This window comes from Nerophis ophidion, linkage group LG06 (genome assembly GCF_033978795.1).
Source record: "Nerophis ophidion isolate RoL-2023_Sa linkage group LG06, RoL_Noph_v1.0, whole genome shotgun sequence".
Classification (NCBI taxonomy): domain Eukaryota; kingdom Metazoa; phylum Chordata; class Actinopteri; order Syngnathiformes; family Syngnathidae; genus Nerophis; species Nerophis ophidion.
In genome coordinates this window covers 10,999,082-11,016,581 of record NC_084616.1, presented here as the reverse complement: position 1 = coordinate 11,016,581, position 17,500 = coordinate 10,999,082, and the positions used below count along the sequence as shown (strand labels likewise).

At 40.9% G+C, this 17,500-nt stretch overlaps 2 protein-coding genes across 3 annotated transcripts in view; both read left to right on the top strand.

Moving 5' to 3' along the window:
• ankrd52a (ankyrin repeat domain 52a) overlaps positions 1-12,627 on the top strand; it is a 63,744-nt gene extending 51,117 nt beyond the window's left edge. Inside the window, exons 28-29 of the mRNA XM_061902642.1 lie at positions 3,982-4,332; positions 12,434-12,627. Of these exons, the coding sequence (XP_061758626.1) occupies positions 3,982-4,253 (272 nt within the window). The 3' untranslated portion in view covers positions 4,254-4,332; positions 12,434-12,627. The remainder of the gene's footprint in view (positions 1-3,981; positions 4,333-12,433) is intronic.
• rnf41 (ring finger protein 41) overlaps positions 4,343-17,500 on the top strand; it is a 47,594-nt gene continuing 34,436 nt past the window's right edge. The window contains exon 1 of one of the 2 annotated variants that reach the window (XM_061902644.1): positions 4,343-6,690. The gene's annotated coding sequence lies outside the window, so the exon portion shown is untranslated. The remainder of the gene's footprint in view (positions 6,691-17,500) is intronic. The other variant, XM_061902643.1, reaches the window with a different exon arrangement.

The following is a 17,500-nucleotide window of genomic DNA, read 5'->3' as shown; positions in this document are numbered from 1 at the left end:
TTAAAAAAAAAAAAAAAAAAAAAAAGGCAGGGTCAAAAAAAAGTTTAGGATATTTTAAATGAGCTAGCTAACCTACAGTCTTTCTGGATGAAATAGTCTGACATTCTCCATCAATTTGAATTCTATTAACTTTTTATGAACTTTACTATAAATTCCTCACAAGGCTGTTTTCAACCAGAATATAAATATCAAATCTATGAACTTGAATATAAATATTATAAATTATGAATACATTTTCACAGGGGTACACTTTCATCAAGAGAGCTTTATTTTTGAAAACCTCATGAAAACACATTTACACACACAAGTGTATGATGCTGCAGGAAACCTCATGAAAACACATTTACACACACAAGTGTATGATGCTGCAGGTATTTAAACAGGTTACCGTGCTCCCACTGATGGGCTAACCTGGTGCAGAAAAGCAAATAAACAATAAGAAACAACTTGCAAAACCCAGTCCTGATTAGCAGCAGGTACAGTATCAAATCAGAGACAGCTCTTGTTTAGGAAAACGAGCATATCCGCCTTCTCAGGCAGGAAGCGTGAGCGTTCTGGACAGAGAGTGTCTCCTGTCGAAGACGGGACACGCATTTATTTGTACTCCATGAACTCGGAGGTGCTTCATCATGTTCGACGTCCCTCTTCCTAAGCACGAAACAGTCCTGTCGCACGTGTTACATTTCGCCGATATTTCATTTTTTTTTAGTAAAATAAAGCCACACTTTCGACAGTCGACGCCCGCTATCCATGCTTGACAGACTCGCTCGGCTACATAGGCCCGGCAAAGCTAACACTTCCGGTGGGTGCTTCTTAGTTTGTTTTCAGACGCTTCTTCTTCCGGGTCGGCGGACTTATTACCTTTTTCCGGTCGGCGGACTGGGTATCAAAACTAGGAATCCAGAGAGTTAGTCCCGGTTCCATCCATCCATCCATCCATCCATCTTCTTCCGTTTATCCGAGGTCGGGTCGCGGGGGCAACAGCCTAAGCAGGGAAACCCAGACTTCCCTTTCCCCAGCCACTTCGTCTAGCTCTTCCCGGGGGATCCCGAGGCGTTCCCAGGCCAGCCGGGAGACATAGTCTTCCCAACGTGTCCTGGGTCTTCCCCGTGGCCTCCTACCGGTTGGACATGCCCTAAACACCTCCCTAGGGAGGCCTTCGGGTGGCATCCTGACCAGATGCCCGAACCACCTCATCTGGCTCCTCTCAATGTGGAGGAGCAGCGGCTTTACTTTGAGTTCCTCCCGGATGGCAGAGCTTCTCACCCTATCTCTAAGGGAGAGAACCATGCCACACGGCGGAGGAAACTCATTTCGGATGCTTGTACCCGTGATCTTATCCTTTCGGTCATGACCCAAAGCTCATGACCATAGGTGAGGATGGGAACGTAGATCGACCGGTAAATTGAGAGCTTTGCCTTCCGGCTCAGCTCCTTCTTCACCACAACGGATCGGTACAAAGTCCGCATTACTGAAGACGCCGCACCGATCCGCCTGTCGATCTCACGATACTCTCTTCCCTCACTCGTGAACAAGACTCCCAGGTACTTGAACTCCTCCACTTGGGGCAGGGTCTCTTCCCCAACCCGGAGATGGCACTCCACCCTTTTCCGGGCGAGAACCATGGACTCGGACTTGGAGGTGCTGATTCTCATTCCGGTCGCTTCACACTCTGCTGTGAACCGATCCAGTGAGAGCTGAAGATCCCGGTCAGATGAAGCCATCAGGACCACATCATCTGCAAAAAGCAGAGACCTAATCCTGCGGCCACCAAACCGGAACGCCTTGACTGCGCCTAGAAATTCTGTCCATAAAAGTTAGGAACAGAATCGGTGACAAAGGTTCCAATCGATACTCGATACCCAACCCTAGGTAAGACCATAATAACTTTTTTTTTTTTATAATAAATGTGCTTTTCATGATGGTATCCTTACATCACACTCAAATTTATAAGCGCAGGCCTAAATTTACTGCAGGCCTTTGATAAACGCCGGAGTGAGAAGAGGTTTTAAATTAATTAGCGCCCTGGCGGCAACTCATTTTCATTTTCATTTTCATTTTTATTTATCTCATTCATTGATGTGCATTTAGAACGATAAATAATTATATCACAATTATACAATTTAAATTCACACAATTCCTGAGAAGGAGCAGGATGAAGAAAATCTTATAATTTCCTGCCCCCTTTGACATAATACATTATCTTACTTCATGAATATCATTTAAGCAGACACATGTATCCAAATGTAATGAAACAATCAAAAACCAAAAACACAAGAAAAACACAACAAGTGCAAAACTTCATAAAGTATAAACCAAACCAAGAAAATAATAGTAATAATATAATATACACCTCACGGAATGATACAGAGCAAATACAAAACCAGACAAAAAATAAGTAAATTAATAAATAAATAAATAAATGTCACGTGGGGGTCGCATTTTAATGCGGGATCGTTCCTCCAACGCAAACATAGACACTCTGGACAACAACTAAAAGGTAAGAATGATTTAATAACAAAACACTGGTACAAAAACAGACAAAAAGAAACGCGTGGCGAAAGCACAGAAGCTAATGCTAACACTAGCACAGGATCAGGTAACAAGAAATCTAGAATTACCAACGAAACAGTTGCATACCGCAAACAAGGGACCAAGACCGACTGACGGGACAAGGCAGGCTTAAATAAGGAAGTAATTAACAAAAACAGGTGTGCGTCTGGAACCCTCAGCAGGTGAAATTAATATGTTGCCATGGTGACCAAACTGACTCACAAAAAGGTACACAAACAACAAAGGGAGTCCAAACTAACAGAAAATAACTAAACTAAACATGATCCAGACTACGGATCATGACAAAACATGTAAACACTTATGGCTGTCCATATGATCTTATTGTTCTATCTTTATATATTTTTTTCAATTGGAATATATTTTTACAGTTTTTTATCTCGTTGTAAAGAGAATTCCACAATTTGACCCCCACCACTGATGTACACATTTGTTTTAAAGTTGTCCTTGAATATTGTTGTTTGAAATGACCTTTTCTTCTATGCTCTGTATTCTCAGAAGTGATGACAAACATTTTTTTGTAAATCTGCTGGTAATGTTTTACTTCTAGCCTTAAATATGATTCAAGGAAATACGGTAATTCAAATCATCGTTCATCATCATTTATTTTCATTCCTTTCATGAAAATGCATATTTACAAGCCACGTACAATTGACACTTTCATTGTTTTTGGGGCGGCATAGCTCGGTTGGTAGAGTGGCCGTGCCAGCAACTTGAGGGTTGCAGGTTCGATTCCCGCTTCCGCCATCCTAGTCATTCCCGTTGTGTCCTTGGGCAAGACACTTGACCCACCTGCTCCCAGTGCCACCCAAACTGGTTTAAATGTAACTTAGATATTGGGTTTCACTATGTAAAGCACTTTGAGTCACTTGAGAAAAGCGCTATATAAATAGAATTCCCTTCACTTCACTTTTGTTTTTTTCTTATACATTTCCATGATCAGAAAGGAGCAGATGGAAGAATTACATTCTTATATTTATCTGCCCCTTTTTTTTAACACAAATTACAGTATTTCAGATGACTTTATTACTGTTCCCTCCACCAACACCCAAACTCCAACATACTTTTCCCTTTTCCTTTAAGCATTTTCACAATGACACGTCCAATCTAAATCAATCAATGTAATTCAACTCAAAGTTGCAGTAGCGTGATGAAAAGAAGAGGGGGAACACCGGAGACGCCTTTTGTATTGCACGGCACGGAGAACAAAAGCCGTGAATTGATTAACGTGGACCCCGACTTAAACAAGTTGAAAAACTTATTCGGGTGTTACCATTTAGTGGTCAATTGTACGGAATATGTACTGTACTGTGCAATCTACTAATAAAAGTATCAATCAATCAATCAAGTCATTGTCCAGAGGTAGCGTTGGGAAGGCATCATCATCTGACTTTTTCCCGCCCCCACCAGGCCACACCCCAGCTCTGGCCTGCGCCCCCAACAAGGACGTGGCCGACTGCCTGGCCCTGATCCTCTCCACCATGAAGCCTTTCCCCCAACTGGACCCTTCCTCCTGCTCCTGCTCGCCCCCCGGCGTCTCCCCCTCGCCGGGCCTCAACCTGCTCAAGCACTGCGGCATCACGGCCACCTGCGCCCCGCTGCCCAGCAACGGCCTCCACAACGGCTACGTCAAGGACCGCCACGGCGCTCCCGTCGCCCTGGACGGCTGCCTGTCCGAGTGAGGACGCCACCACCGAGGGGCGTCTCCCTTTAACGTGGCCCGGAGGACCAGGAGAGCACCCGCCCACATATCTATTCTGTGTATGTATGTAAGTGTGTGTCAGTGTGTGTGCGTGGGAGCGCGTTTGGTCTTCTCTTGAGGTGCAGTCAAACCTAATATGCAATTAGACCCCCATTCCTCCATCCCAGAGTAGTCCTTAGAGGCCGGTTGCTCTGCAAGGCCACGTCGATCAAGTGTGACGACCGAACCAAACGCGTCATTGGAACCCTTTAAAACATCGCAGTTAGCACTGAAAGACGTCACATCGCTTCGCTGACCTTGTAGAGGAACTCGCGGCCTTCCCAAAAAAAGACCGATCAAAGAGTTTCCTTTTAGAAAAAAGAAAAAAAAAAGTGTTTTTGTTCTTTTTTTATTATTTTACTTGTACGTTAGCCTATTTTTTTGTTTTGTTTCATGAAGGAACCACACAAGGGAAAATTAGCTGAAGAGTGCAATGATTATGTACTAAAGGGTTACAAAGATTCCCCCGGCGTGCTTTTGAAAAAGGCGCATACTCGATGCGCGTACTCGACATTTAGTTTTTGCGCCGGCGGCGTCGGGGAGAGAATTAGGCGAGGCCGCCTCGCGAAGGAGCGCCACGTGTTTGTCGCGCTCGAATGTTTCTAAGCATATGTTATGACCAAAGTTGATCAACACTACTATGGCTATAAAATTATTTATTTGAGATGAACTGTACTGTACAGAGAAAGACAATAGATCTCGATATACCTCGTCAACTCGTTTCGCAGCTGCTCCAGCTTCGCCCCGGGTCCCGCGGGCCCGACGTTCTCGCCTTTTGTAAGTCGGGAGAACGCCTTAGGATAATATGTGAAGTGAGCGAGGCCTTTGTTTCCTCGATGAAGGCTTTCCAAGTAATATCTGCCAACAACACCTCATCAGAGCGTCATATATCTGAGCACATAAACGAACAAGCCATTTCAATCGCATCTCTCCAACGGTGTTTGTGCAAAGATTTCACAAGCAATTTAGGCCTCTTTTTCTTTCTCGTTGCGTCCGTCATTGTCGAAGGATGACTTCTTGAACTCGTCTTAATAGTTTCTATCTCCTCGGTGATAGCATCGTCTGCCTATTCGTTTTCCTCCATCGTTATTATTATTTGGCGGTTTCCAAGCAATATTGTTTTGGTTTTTTGGCCTCTTTTTTTGGGGTTTTTAATTGAATAGACAATCACTGTCACAAGGGCTTTTGTTTCCCTGGAATGTGTTTGATTTTTCTTTTTTTTTCGTCTTTACCGTCAGTGAAAGATGACCTAAAGACCGAAGACGAATGGCTCTGTGTTCTGGGCATTTTTTTTTAAACCGTCGGTGTCAACACAAATGCACTGGATTGCCTTTGACGGCGTCTCATCAAATGCCTTTTTCGACCCATGCCTTCCGTCATTTCAGTTCAAAAGTATTACGACAGCATGCCGCGCTCGGGAATATATATCCCGGAATTCCCCACAAGGCGTCGACCGGCCGGCGTGTTTAAATATGCTTATTTATCGCCATGAATCGCTAGCTTTCTCGGAATGTTCCGCACTCCTGCTGTAGGATTTTAAGCAGGGTAACGCCGCCTGGAGGAGTTGCGTCGATGTAGCGGGCGCCACCTTCTCAAGCCTCGTTGAGACTAAACAGCGCCTCTGCTGGCCGCAGACAAGTACTGCATCCGATCTCGACAACATTCTGAAATGACCGGGGGTGTCCAAACCGGGAAAAATGGAAGGCCGCGGTGCCAATTTTGTGTTTACTAAAATATTACGTTAAAACATGAAAAAGATGAGATTTGTGTCATGGGTGACAAAGCAAATCTTTTTTTTCGCAAGATTTTGGGCACCCCTTGGATTAGTCTTGATTAATCACGCTGCCCATCCTTTTGGTGTGGAGGTCAGGAATAGCAGAAGTCCAAATATGTGCTAAGTAATTTATTGTCTCCTCATCCCATTTCTGCTACTAAAGATTGTAGATGGCGTCGGACCACTAGCGTCTTTTTTTTTGCTTTTGTTTGTCGTTACTTTTGAGCGCGATAACTTCACATCTGCCGCCGGTGAAGTCGCACAATTGCACACGTTTAGCGTGACCGGATGGGTGACGAGGACAACCCCCCCCTCCCCCGGACTCGCCGTTCGATTCCCGACTCCGGAATCCCCTTTTGACTCACTACTCTGCTCGAACTGAAAAAAAAAATCGCATTATTTGTGATCTCAGGATCTATTGCTTGGAGCGGCGAGCGTAATTTTAAAGGAACCAATCAGATCTCAGCAGGATAATTAGCAGGCGATTTAATTTGAGTTAGGAAAGAAAGGAAGAAAAACCTGATTTCCTGCAGCACTTAACTAAATAGTCAAGCACGCACTTTAGTACTTTCAGGTTCTAAGTGCGCAACAAGGAGCAGATAAGGTATGTACTTGTGTTTACATGCACGTGTGTCGCTGCTGAATTTACAGGAAGGTCACCAGTTTTAGCAAAAGGCCTCGCCGACGGCGTTCACTGCCCGCTGGCTTTTCGTCGTCTTTATTTTTATTTTTTTCCGGTGTGTTTGTGTGTGTGTTTTGCAGCCCGATTCGACACACACCTCAGGCAAGGCTCCTTAGAAACACATCACACACACACACTCTCTCTCAGCCATTTGTCGGTGCTCGTCTGTTCTGGCAGGGATGATTTTGTTTCTTTTCTTTTCTTTTTCTTCTTCATCTAACGATGTCCAAATGTGACCAGTAAATGGAGACATTGCCTCCCTGCAACTATACAATCTTTTAGTTAGGAGCACAGTGTTCTTTTTCATGCTGTGTGTGTGTGAGTGTGATAACCGAGTGATGTGCACGTTGATACATAGCAACTTACAGTATATGGTCCATTTGTAGCAATAGAGTGAGATTGTGTGCAGCACAAAGCATCCGCTTAGGCCAGTTTGTGGGTGCCAATGGTGGATTAACAAAGAAATAAAATGCGGGTTTTTCCGACGCGCCCCCAAATAATTGCCAAATCCCGCGGAAGGGGAAGGAGGACGGGCGGGAAGCTCCGGCACCGATTGATTAATGCATTCATTCAGGCCGTTTACAGTCTGACCATCCAATCTGAGCCATGACTGAAATGAATGTCGGGTCCGATTTGTTTTGTTTTTGTTCAGTTGTTGTCAGCGAGGATGGCGTGCGAACGACCGCAGCGTCTTGCCGCGATCCGTGGATTCTTTGACACGCGCTCTGTTTAGATCGCCTTACCGCCGATGACGGAACGACACAAACACGCGACAAAAAAGATTGACAACAGGAAACGGTTGAGACAAAAACGACGCACCTAAGCAACACCCATCTAGTGCCATAGAAACCTTTATTTGCCTTTAGACAGAACTCATATCGATCAGTAACTTGCATTCCCAAATAGGCAGGACTATTATCAGTACAATTCGAATGACGCTTGTCTTTCTGCCTTTTGGACTATCACCAACGACAACGGAACCCGTTTATGCCGCTCCCGTCCCTTCTTGTTATTGCTAACAAAAAAAGTGGACGTCAACATGCAAGCGTCCTCTTGACGGTCTGTTAATGTCAGCGTAATTGCTGTTTAGTTACTAGGAGTGTAACGGTACACAAAAATTTCGGTTCAGTACATACCTCGGTTTAGAGGTCACGGTTCGGTTCATTTTCGGTGCAATAAGAAAACAACAAAACATACATTTTTGGGTTATTTATTTACCAAATTTGTAAACAATGGCTTTATCCTTTTAACATTGGAAACACTATAATAATTCTGCCCACATTAATCAACATTAAACTGCCTCAAATTGTTGCTCAGATTAAATAAAATGACAAAACTTTTCTTCTACATATAAAAAGTGCAACATTAAACAGTTTCAAGTCAACTCATCATGCTTCATTTATCACAGCATTTGGGAAAGCCTGTAGTTGATTTTTATTATGTAAATGTTATTATAGTATCAACATGTGATAGCAGGGACCCTGCCATTCAAAGCTTTCCTGTCCGTAAAACACACACACTGCAAAATGAGCTAACGTTACGCTAAAATCTAATCAGCCTTCACCTCAAGCCGGAACTGCGAGCGAGCTGAGCTGCAGTTTACGTTTCTAGAAGGTCAACGGGCTCGTAGTGATGTTAGTAGTAGTTGACTGGGAGGTATTTATTATCATTTGAGGAGAGTACGCTGCCTTATACTCACCTGCTAAACACCTATCTGCTCGACGCTGAAGCGCTGACTACATGCGCCCTGAATACGCACTGCTGATTGGCTGTTACCGCTTTGTATGGAACCAATCAGATGGTTGTGTGGGTGGAACAATGCTGGGTGCTAAGACAGAGGCAGAAGAAGCAAAGCAGCTTGTTAAGACTTAAGCTTAGAGACTCGTTCGGTACGCCACCGTACCGAAACGGTTCAATACCAATACACGTACCGTTACACCCCTATTAGTTACGCAACATCACAACTTCCTGTTCAGTGCAAAGGAAGCTTTGGAATAAAGTCACGTCTGTTATAACCCGGGTTCTACCACGGCAACTAAGAAAATGCAGGCATTTATTTATTTTTCTTAGATTTTTAACCAAGATTATCGTCATTGTACTGGAAATACACAACCAAATGAGCGCAGCAGCTCTGTTAGATAAATGAAAATAGAAAAATCTACCATATTTTCCTGGTATTAATCTGCATTCTCTAAATTTTAGGAGGAAAAAAGATTTTCTTATATTAGCTGCACCTGACTTTAACATATACAGTACAGGCCAGAAGTTTGGACAATGCGTTTTCTTTATTTTCATTTTCACATTAAAACTGTGAATGAACACATGTGGAGTTATGTACCTAACCAAAAAAAGGTGACATAAATGAAAACACGTTTCTATATTCTAGTTCCTTCAAAGTAGCCACCGTTTGTTCTGATCACCGCTTTTGCACACGCTTGGCATTCTCTCCATGAGCTTCAAGCACACCTGTGACGTGGAAAACCATTCCAGGTGACTGCCTCTTGACGCTTATCCAGAGAATGCCAAGTAATCCAGAGCAAAGTGTGGCTATTTTGAAGAAACTTAAAATATAAAACATGTTTTTAGTACATAACTCCACATGTGTTCGTTCATAGTTTTGATGCCTTCAGTAAATAGTCATAAAAATTAAGAAATCGCACTGAATGAGATGTCTAAACTTTTGGCCTGTACTGTGTACTTCTAGGTTGGGAAATTAGATATTTAGTCAAACACTATAATTGTATCCAAACGGTGTCTGCAACAGGGCAGTAAAACGGCTGATCAGACAAAACAGAAAAGTCCTTTGAGATGAATACGATGTTCTCCCTTTTTAGTCATGTTAAATATATTAGGATTATTCATTCTTGTACTTTGTAAAGACTTTTGAGTATAAACCTTTTGTTTTTGCTTAATCCATTCCATAATTTAGCAGTCGAGCGAAGAAAAAAATAACACATTAGCCGCACCTTTGTATAAGCCGCAGGGTTCAAAGCGTAGTCCGGAAACTAGGGTAAATAAGAATGCGCACAAATATGGAAAACAATGTCAACGATCCTAAGTAAATGTGAATGACCACACAGAAGGGATTCTTATTTATGAATAAAATATTTTCATCGTTGGAACATGCATAAATGAACTGGTTTCAGTCCGTCGACAAGCGTTTAGGTCGATGTCAGTAAGTACATAAGGTGCTTCGACATAAACAGGTTGCATCACTAAGATATATGGACTACCAAGCAATCCCTCGGTTGTGTGTGTGTGTGTTTACCAAGAATGTGTGTGTGTGTGTTAGCAGAGAAGCTATTTGTCGATGTCACACGAAAAAAAAACAAAAGACAAAAAAAAGAGTGTTATATTCAGAATAGATTTGCCTCTATGGATGTCGGTTCTTACTTGAAAAAAAAAAAATGCTGATTTAACAAAAAACTTCAATTCAACTCTGATCCACTGTTAAGCCTTTTGCCTTAAAAAGCTTAAAAAAAAAAGATTTCGATCCCTGGCAATACCTGCGTCGCCTGTAGGAGGCGCCACTGCTAAAATCGGCAACATTATTTTTCTTGGGGGGGGGGTGGATGTCGAGAAGCACACACTTCTGTGGCGGTAGCACGTAGCTGTAGGTTGCCATGGTGCAGAGATTGTTACCCCCCCTCCCCCCCCCAAACGGGAGGATTAACGCCATATTCGCCACCGCTAACGAAAGCGTTCCGACATCAAACATGAAAAGCGATGCGCCTCGGAATATATTCAACTTCATTCTGCTTGAAACCAGCCTGAATCGGAAATGTTAGCGGAGTTATCGCTACTTTTTTTTTTTTTTTATACCCCTCCTGTTTATCTACCAAGTCGCAGCCTGCTGCACCGTTTCCTACTTTTTTTTTTTTTTCACTTTTTGGACCTGCAGTTTTACCTCATCTCGTATGCACCGACATGAACGACTTTATTTTTCTTTCCTTTAAAAAGAAAAAAAAAAAAAAACAAGAATGTTTTATCTCTAAACCTGTGCATGTTCTACAGGGTGATGACGAGTACTGTCTAATTCTTGGAAGGTAGCTACTTCACTTGTCCCCCCCGCCCCCCGCCTGAAGGCTTGGTCCTTTTAGCCACGCCCACTTTGCCTCCCAACCAGTAGGACCAAGTGTACTATCCAGCACAGCGGTGGCACGGTGCCTTTTTATTCGTTACTGCCGAAAGGTACGGTCTTCCATTTGTACTTCCCGGACGCCTTATACCATGGCAAAAATGGAAATCCACTGAATAGACCGGACCACAGTCCGAACCGTTCGATCCGATCCGTTGGCTTCGACGGCTTTTTCCCCCGGCGTTTTTGCCCTTCAGGGCACCCCCAAAAGGTGGCGTAAATTGCACATTTTCTGAATTTTTTTCTTTCTTTTTGGGGCGTATAGGAAAACACGTGACTGGATTTGGGATCGGCGTTATGAAAGCACAAATCCAAAGATTGCACCAAACGGCGGAAACCCACTCTAAAAAACCTTTTAATGAGTTTTAAGTAGGAGTGTCCCGATTCCACATTAATATCGGTCCGATATCGGCAAAAAAAATAAGTAATAAAATATCGTCGTGCATGTAAAATCCCTTTTCAAGCAGTGTTGTGCAAAGATAGTAAACGTCCAAATGTCTGCTAATAAGCACACAAGTGGTCTACAAAAGGTGCATTTGGTAGAATACAGGCTACAAGGAGCTAGCAGCTACACAATATATATATTTAATGTAGTACCAGGCACGTTTATAATATGTAATATTTACGTTTTATGCTCATTTTATTCATTCGGTGGCGTATTAATTTCCAGAAAGGCATCACAACGTCCGCTTTTTCCTTTCGACAACATCACTGATTACTGCTCACTACATACTAAATGAGAAGGCAACAAACACAATAAAACATCCCTTACTGTACAATGTCTGCTCTCACTGGGATGCCGACTGCGAGGATGTTATTATTCCCATTTCGCCATTCAAGATATACATTTTGATGCCAAAATTGACCATTTTGTCGGATTACGTCCTCATCCTTCTACTATCAGGGTGAGAGGCATTTTTTAACCAGATTTGGAATCAGAAATGCTTTATTACTCTCCGGGTGTTGTTGTTACGTATACAGTGTTGGGATGTAAAGAAGAGATAATGAAATAAGCAATAGAACACAATTGAGAGTACAATAAGCAAAAAGTACCAAGTAGGACTATTATATGTTTACAAGATAGACAACATGGAGAAGTAAGCAGATAATGCATGTTTTTAAACATAACGTGAAAAAATATGGTGGAAGGACTGCACAGTTTTGTGGTTTCAATAAATATATCCAGATGTATTGACCAGCTTCCAAGACCCTTAAAGTGACGCATCGCAAACTTTGACGATCTACACTTTCACGGGCACCCAGGCGAGAAAGCAGATCACCCGTTAATGTCGACAAAGCAACAAACTTGTAACAATGCGCCGCTAAAAACAGTTTGTCTTGGTTAGCGCTTCTAATAATTGCCGCTAATACTTTGGTAATATACGGGTCAAGAAATTAGAATATTGTTGGTGAATTTTGGATGGTTATTTGTGGGGTTTTACAGGCGGATTAGAGGACCTCCCTTTTTAGTGCAGGCCAAAAGTTGGAACACGCCTTCTCATTTTAATGTGTTTTCTTTATTTTCAGGACTATTTACATTGTAGATTGTCACTGAAAGCATCAAAACTATTGACACCTGTGAAGTGAAAACCATTTCAGGTGACTACCTCTTGAAGCTCATCGAGAGAATGCCAAGAGTGTGCAAAGCAGAGTTGCAAAGTTGTTTGATTAAAATCAATAAAAACATGAACATTACGACTTAATGTTCACAATATTTCAAATTCCGACTTTTTTGTAACGATGACTGTCCTCCTTGTATTATTATGTCTTTTGGGCTTTTTGTGTCTATCAATCTTGTCCTGGTTTAACTGTTTTGTTTGAACTCGTGAATTCTTACGCTACAAACTACGATAAAACATCAAAAATCGCCACAACCGATCTTGCTTTCCGTCATGCTTTCATGATGTTTAAGAAAAGATGGAAAGATTCAACATATATTTCCTAAAAGTCTAAAGTATTTTGCAAAAAGGAAATACATTTGTTCGATAACTGAGCCTGATGTAACAGCGACAAAATCTAACGAAAGTTGTCCGACAAACTCAATAAAAACATGCACATTACGACTTAATGTTCACAATATTTCAAATTCCAACTTTTTTGTAACAAAGACTGTACTCCTCGTATTATTACTTCTTTTGGACTTTTTGTTTCCATACAATCTTGTCCTGGTTTAAGGTTAGTATTTAAACTTGTGAATTCTTACGCTACAAATTATGATAAAACATCAAAAATCCCCACAACCGATATTGTTGTTTTCCGTCATGCTTTCGAGATGTTTAAGCAAAGTGGAAATAATTTTGCGAAAAGGAAATACATTTGATTGATAACGCAGCCTGATGTTACAGCGAAAAAAACCAACGTTGTAGCCGGCGAAAGTTGTCAGATAAAAACATGAACATTACGACTTCATTTTTACAATATTTCAAATTCCGACTTTTTTGTAACAAAGACTGTACTGCTGGTATTATTACTTATTTTGGACTTTTTTTTCCATACAATCTTGTCCTGGTTTAACTGTTTTGTTTAAATTTGTGAATTCTAACGCTACAAACTACGATAAAACATCAAAAATCGCCACAACTGATCTTGCTTTCCGTCATGCTTTCATGATGTTTAAGCAAAGATGGAAAGATTCAACACATATTTCCTAAAAGTGGAAATTATTTTGCGAGTAGCATATGTTTTTGTTCGATAACGCAGCCTGATGTTACAACGAAATTTGTCCGACAAACTCAATAAAAATATGCACATTACGACTTAATGTTCACAATATTTCAAATTCCGACTTTTTTGTAACAAAGACTGTACTTCATGTATTATTACTTCTTTTGGACTTTTTGTTTTCATGCAACTTTGTCCCGGTTTAAGGATCGTATTTAAACTTGTGAATTCTTACGCTACAAACTATGATAAAACATCAAAAATCGCCACAACCGATCTTGCTTTCCGTCATGCTTTCGAGATGGTTAAGCAAAGGTGGAAAGATTCAACATATATTTCCTAATGTGGAAATAATTTTGAAAAAAGGAAATACATTTCTTCGATAACGCAGCCTGATGTTACAGCGACAAAAAACAACGTTGGAGCCGGCGAAAGTTGTCCGATAAAAACATGAACATTACGACTTCATTTTTACAATATTTCAAATTCCGACTTTTTTGTAACAAAGACTGTACTCCTGGTATTATTAATTCTTTTGAACTTTTTGTTTCCATACAATCTCGTCCTGATTTAACTGTTTTGTTTAAACTTGTAAATTCTTACGCTACAAACAACGATAAAACATAAAAAATCGCCACAACCGATCTAGCTTTCCGTCATGCTTTCATGACGTTTAAGCAAAGATGGAAAGATTCAACACGTTTCCTAAAAGTGGAAATTATTTTGCAAGTAGCATATGCATTTGTTCGATAACGCAGCCTGATGTTACAACGAAATTTGTCCGACAAACTCAATAAAAATATGCACATTACGACTTAATGTTCACAATATTTCAAATTCCGACTTTTTTGTAACCAAGACTGTACTTCTTGTATTATTACTTCTTTTGGACTTTTTGTTTTCATGCAACCTTGTCCCGGTTTAAGGATCGTATTTAAACTTGTGAATTCTTACGCTACAAACTACGATAAAACATCAAAAATCCCCACAACCGATCTTGTTGTTTTCCGTCATGCTTTCGAGATGGTTAAGCAAAGGTGGAAAGATTCAACATATATTTCCTAATGTGGAAATAATTTTGCGAAAAGGAAATACATTTGTTCGATAACGCAGCCTGATGTTACAGCGACAAAAAACAACGTCGGAGCCGGCGAAAGTTGTCAGATAAAAACATGAACATTACGACTTCATTTTTACAATATTTCAAATTCCGACTTTTTTGTAACAAAGACTGTACTCCTGGTATTATTACTTCTTTTGGACTTTTTGTTTCCATACAATCTTGTCCTGATTTAACTGTTTTGTTCAAACTTTTGAATTCTTACGCTACAAACTACGATAAAACATAAAAAATCGCCACAACCGATCTAGCTTTCCGTCATGCTTTCATGATGTTTCAGCAAAGATGGAAAGATTCAACACGTTTCCTAAAAGTGGAAATTATTTTGCAAGTAGCATATGCATTTGTTCGATAACGCAGCCTGATGTTACAACGAAATTTGTCCGACAAACTCAATAAAAATACGCACATTACGACTTAATGTTCACAATATTTCAAATTCCGACTTTTTTGTAACAAAGACTGTACTTCTTGTATTATTACTTCTTTTGGACTTTTTGTTTTCATGCAACCTTGTCCCGGTTTCAATGTTTTGTCTAAACTTGTGAATTTTTACGCTACAAACCTCAAAACATTAGAATTTGCCAGTTGTCCGTCATCCTTTTAAAAATGCTTAAACAACGTTAAAAATATTCAACATATATTTCTTAAAAATCCATATTATTTTGTCAGGAATAAATTTTGTCTAACTAATTTTACAGCGACAAAAACTGACATTAGCGCCGGCAAAGGTTGTCCGATAAAGTCAATAAAAACCTGTACTGTATCTTTAAATTATTCTTTTCTATTTTTATCCGAAACAAAATTGCTTGGTTGTGTCTAAACTCGTGAGTTTTTACGCTACAAACTACGACAAAGCATTAGAATTTGCCGCAACCGACAGTAGTTTCAAGAGGTAGTCACCTGAAACGGTTTTCACTTCACAGGTGTGCTCGAAGCCCATGGAGAGAATGCCAAGAGTGGGCATTATGATTGTAAACAATAAGGAAAATCCCTTTAAAAAAACGAGTGCAATTTTAGTGTTTTTCATAGCTACTTGTGCAACTATTTCTCCGGTTTAGCTCGGTTGGTAGAGCTGCCGTGCCAGCAACTTGAGGGTTCCAGGATCGATCCCCGCTTCCGCCATCCTAGTCACTACCGTCGTGTCTTTGGGCAAGTCACTTTACCCAGCTGCTCCAGGTGCCACCCATACTGCTTTAAATATAACTTAGATATGTAAAGCGCTTTGAGTCACTAGAGAAATGCGCTATATAAATATAATTCACTTCACTTCTGTAGGGCTAATTGATCAAATATTTTCTACAAAACCCATTTCCATATGAGTTGGGAAATTGTGTTAGATGTAAATACAAACGGAATACAATGATTTGCAAATCCTTTTCAACCCATATTCAGTTGAATATGCTACAAAGACAACATATTTGATGTTCAAACTGATAAACATTTTTTTTTCCCAAATAATCATTAACTTTAGAATTTGATGCCAGCAACATGTGACAAAAAAGTTGGAAAAGGTGGCAATAAATACTGATAAAGTTGAGGAATGCTCATCAAACGCTTATTTGGAGCATCCCACAGGTGTGCCGGCTAATTGGGAACAGGTGGGTGCCATGATTGGGTATAAAAACAGCTTCCCAAAAAATGCTCAGTCTTTCACGAGAAAGGATGGGGCGAGGTACACCCCTTTGTCCACAACTGCGTGAGCAAATAGTCAAACAGTTTAAGAACAACGTTTCTCAAAGTGCAATTGCAAAAAATTTAGGGATTTCAACATCTACGGTCCATAATATCATCAAAAGGTTCAGAGAATCTGGAAAAATCACTCCACATAAGCGGCATGGCCGAAAACCAACATTGAATGACCGTGACCTTTGATCACTCTGACGACACTGTATCAAAAACCGACATCAATCTCTAAAGGATATCACCACATGGACTCAGGAACACGTCAGAAAACCACTCTCACTAAATACAGTTCGTCGCTACATCTGTAAGTGCAAGTTAAAGCTCTACTATGCAAAGTGAAAGCCATTTATCAACAACATCCAGAAAGATGATAACAAGAATTGGAAAGAATTCCACTTTCAAAGCTTCAACAGTTAGTTCCCTCAGTTCCCAAACATTTATTGAGTGTTGTTAGAAGATAAGGTGATGTAACACAGTGGTGAACATGCCCTTTCCCAACTACTTTGGCACGTGTTGCAGCCATGAATTTCTAAGTGAATTATTATTAGCAAAAAAATGAGTTTGAACATCAAATATCTTGTCTTTGTAGTGCATTCAATTGAATATGGGTTGAAAAGGGTTTGCAAATCATTGTATTCCGTTTATATTTACATCTAACACAATTTCCCAACTCATATGGAAACGGGGTTTGTGACATTAGACACTACAAAATAAAAGTGCTGCTATTGAATCGGTATCGGACCATCCAGTGAAATATCCGTATCGGGACACCCCTATTTATTTATAAGGCCTTTATTTGGTTCAGTTCGCCGCCACTCGGCTTGATTTGTAGCAAGGATTATTTATTTATTTTAAATGTATTTTCCCCTCACCTCGCCGGTTGATCCTACGAACATCTCGCTTGATTGTCGACAACACAATAACTGTAGAAAGAGCCCGAAACGGCTCCGTGGCGTTGAAATCAGCGGAACCTCCCCCAGAACCCCTTAGTTGTGACCGTGTCTGCCAAGCGATTGTGTGTTTTCTTTGGTGTCATTTTAGCCTAGAAGTGGGGTTGCCGTAGCAACCAGCGTGCAGTGTTGCTTCCCCCCCCCTCTTAACACACGACTCTAGAAGCGGCGTAACCT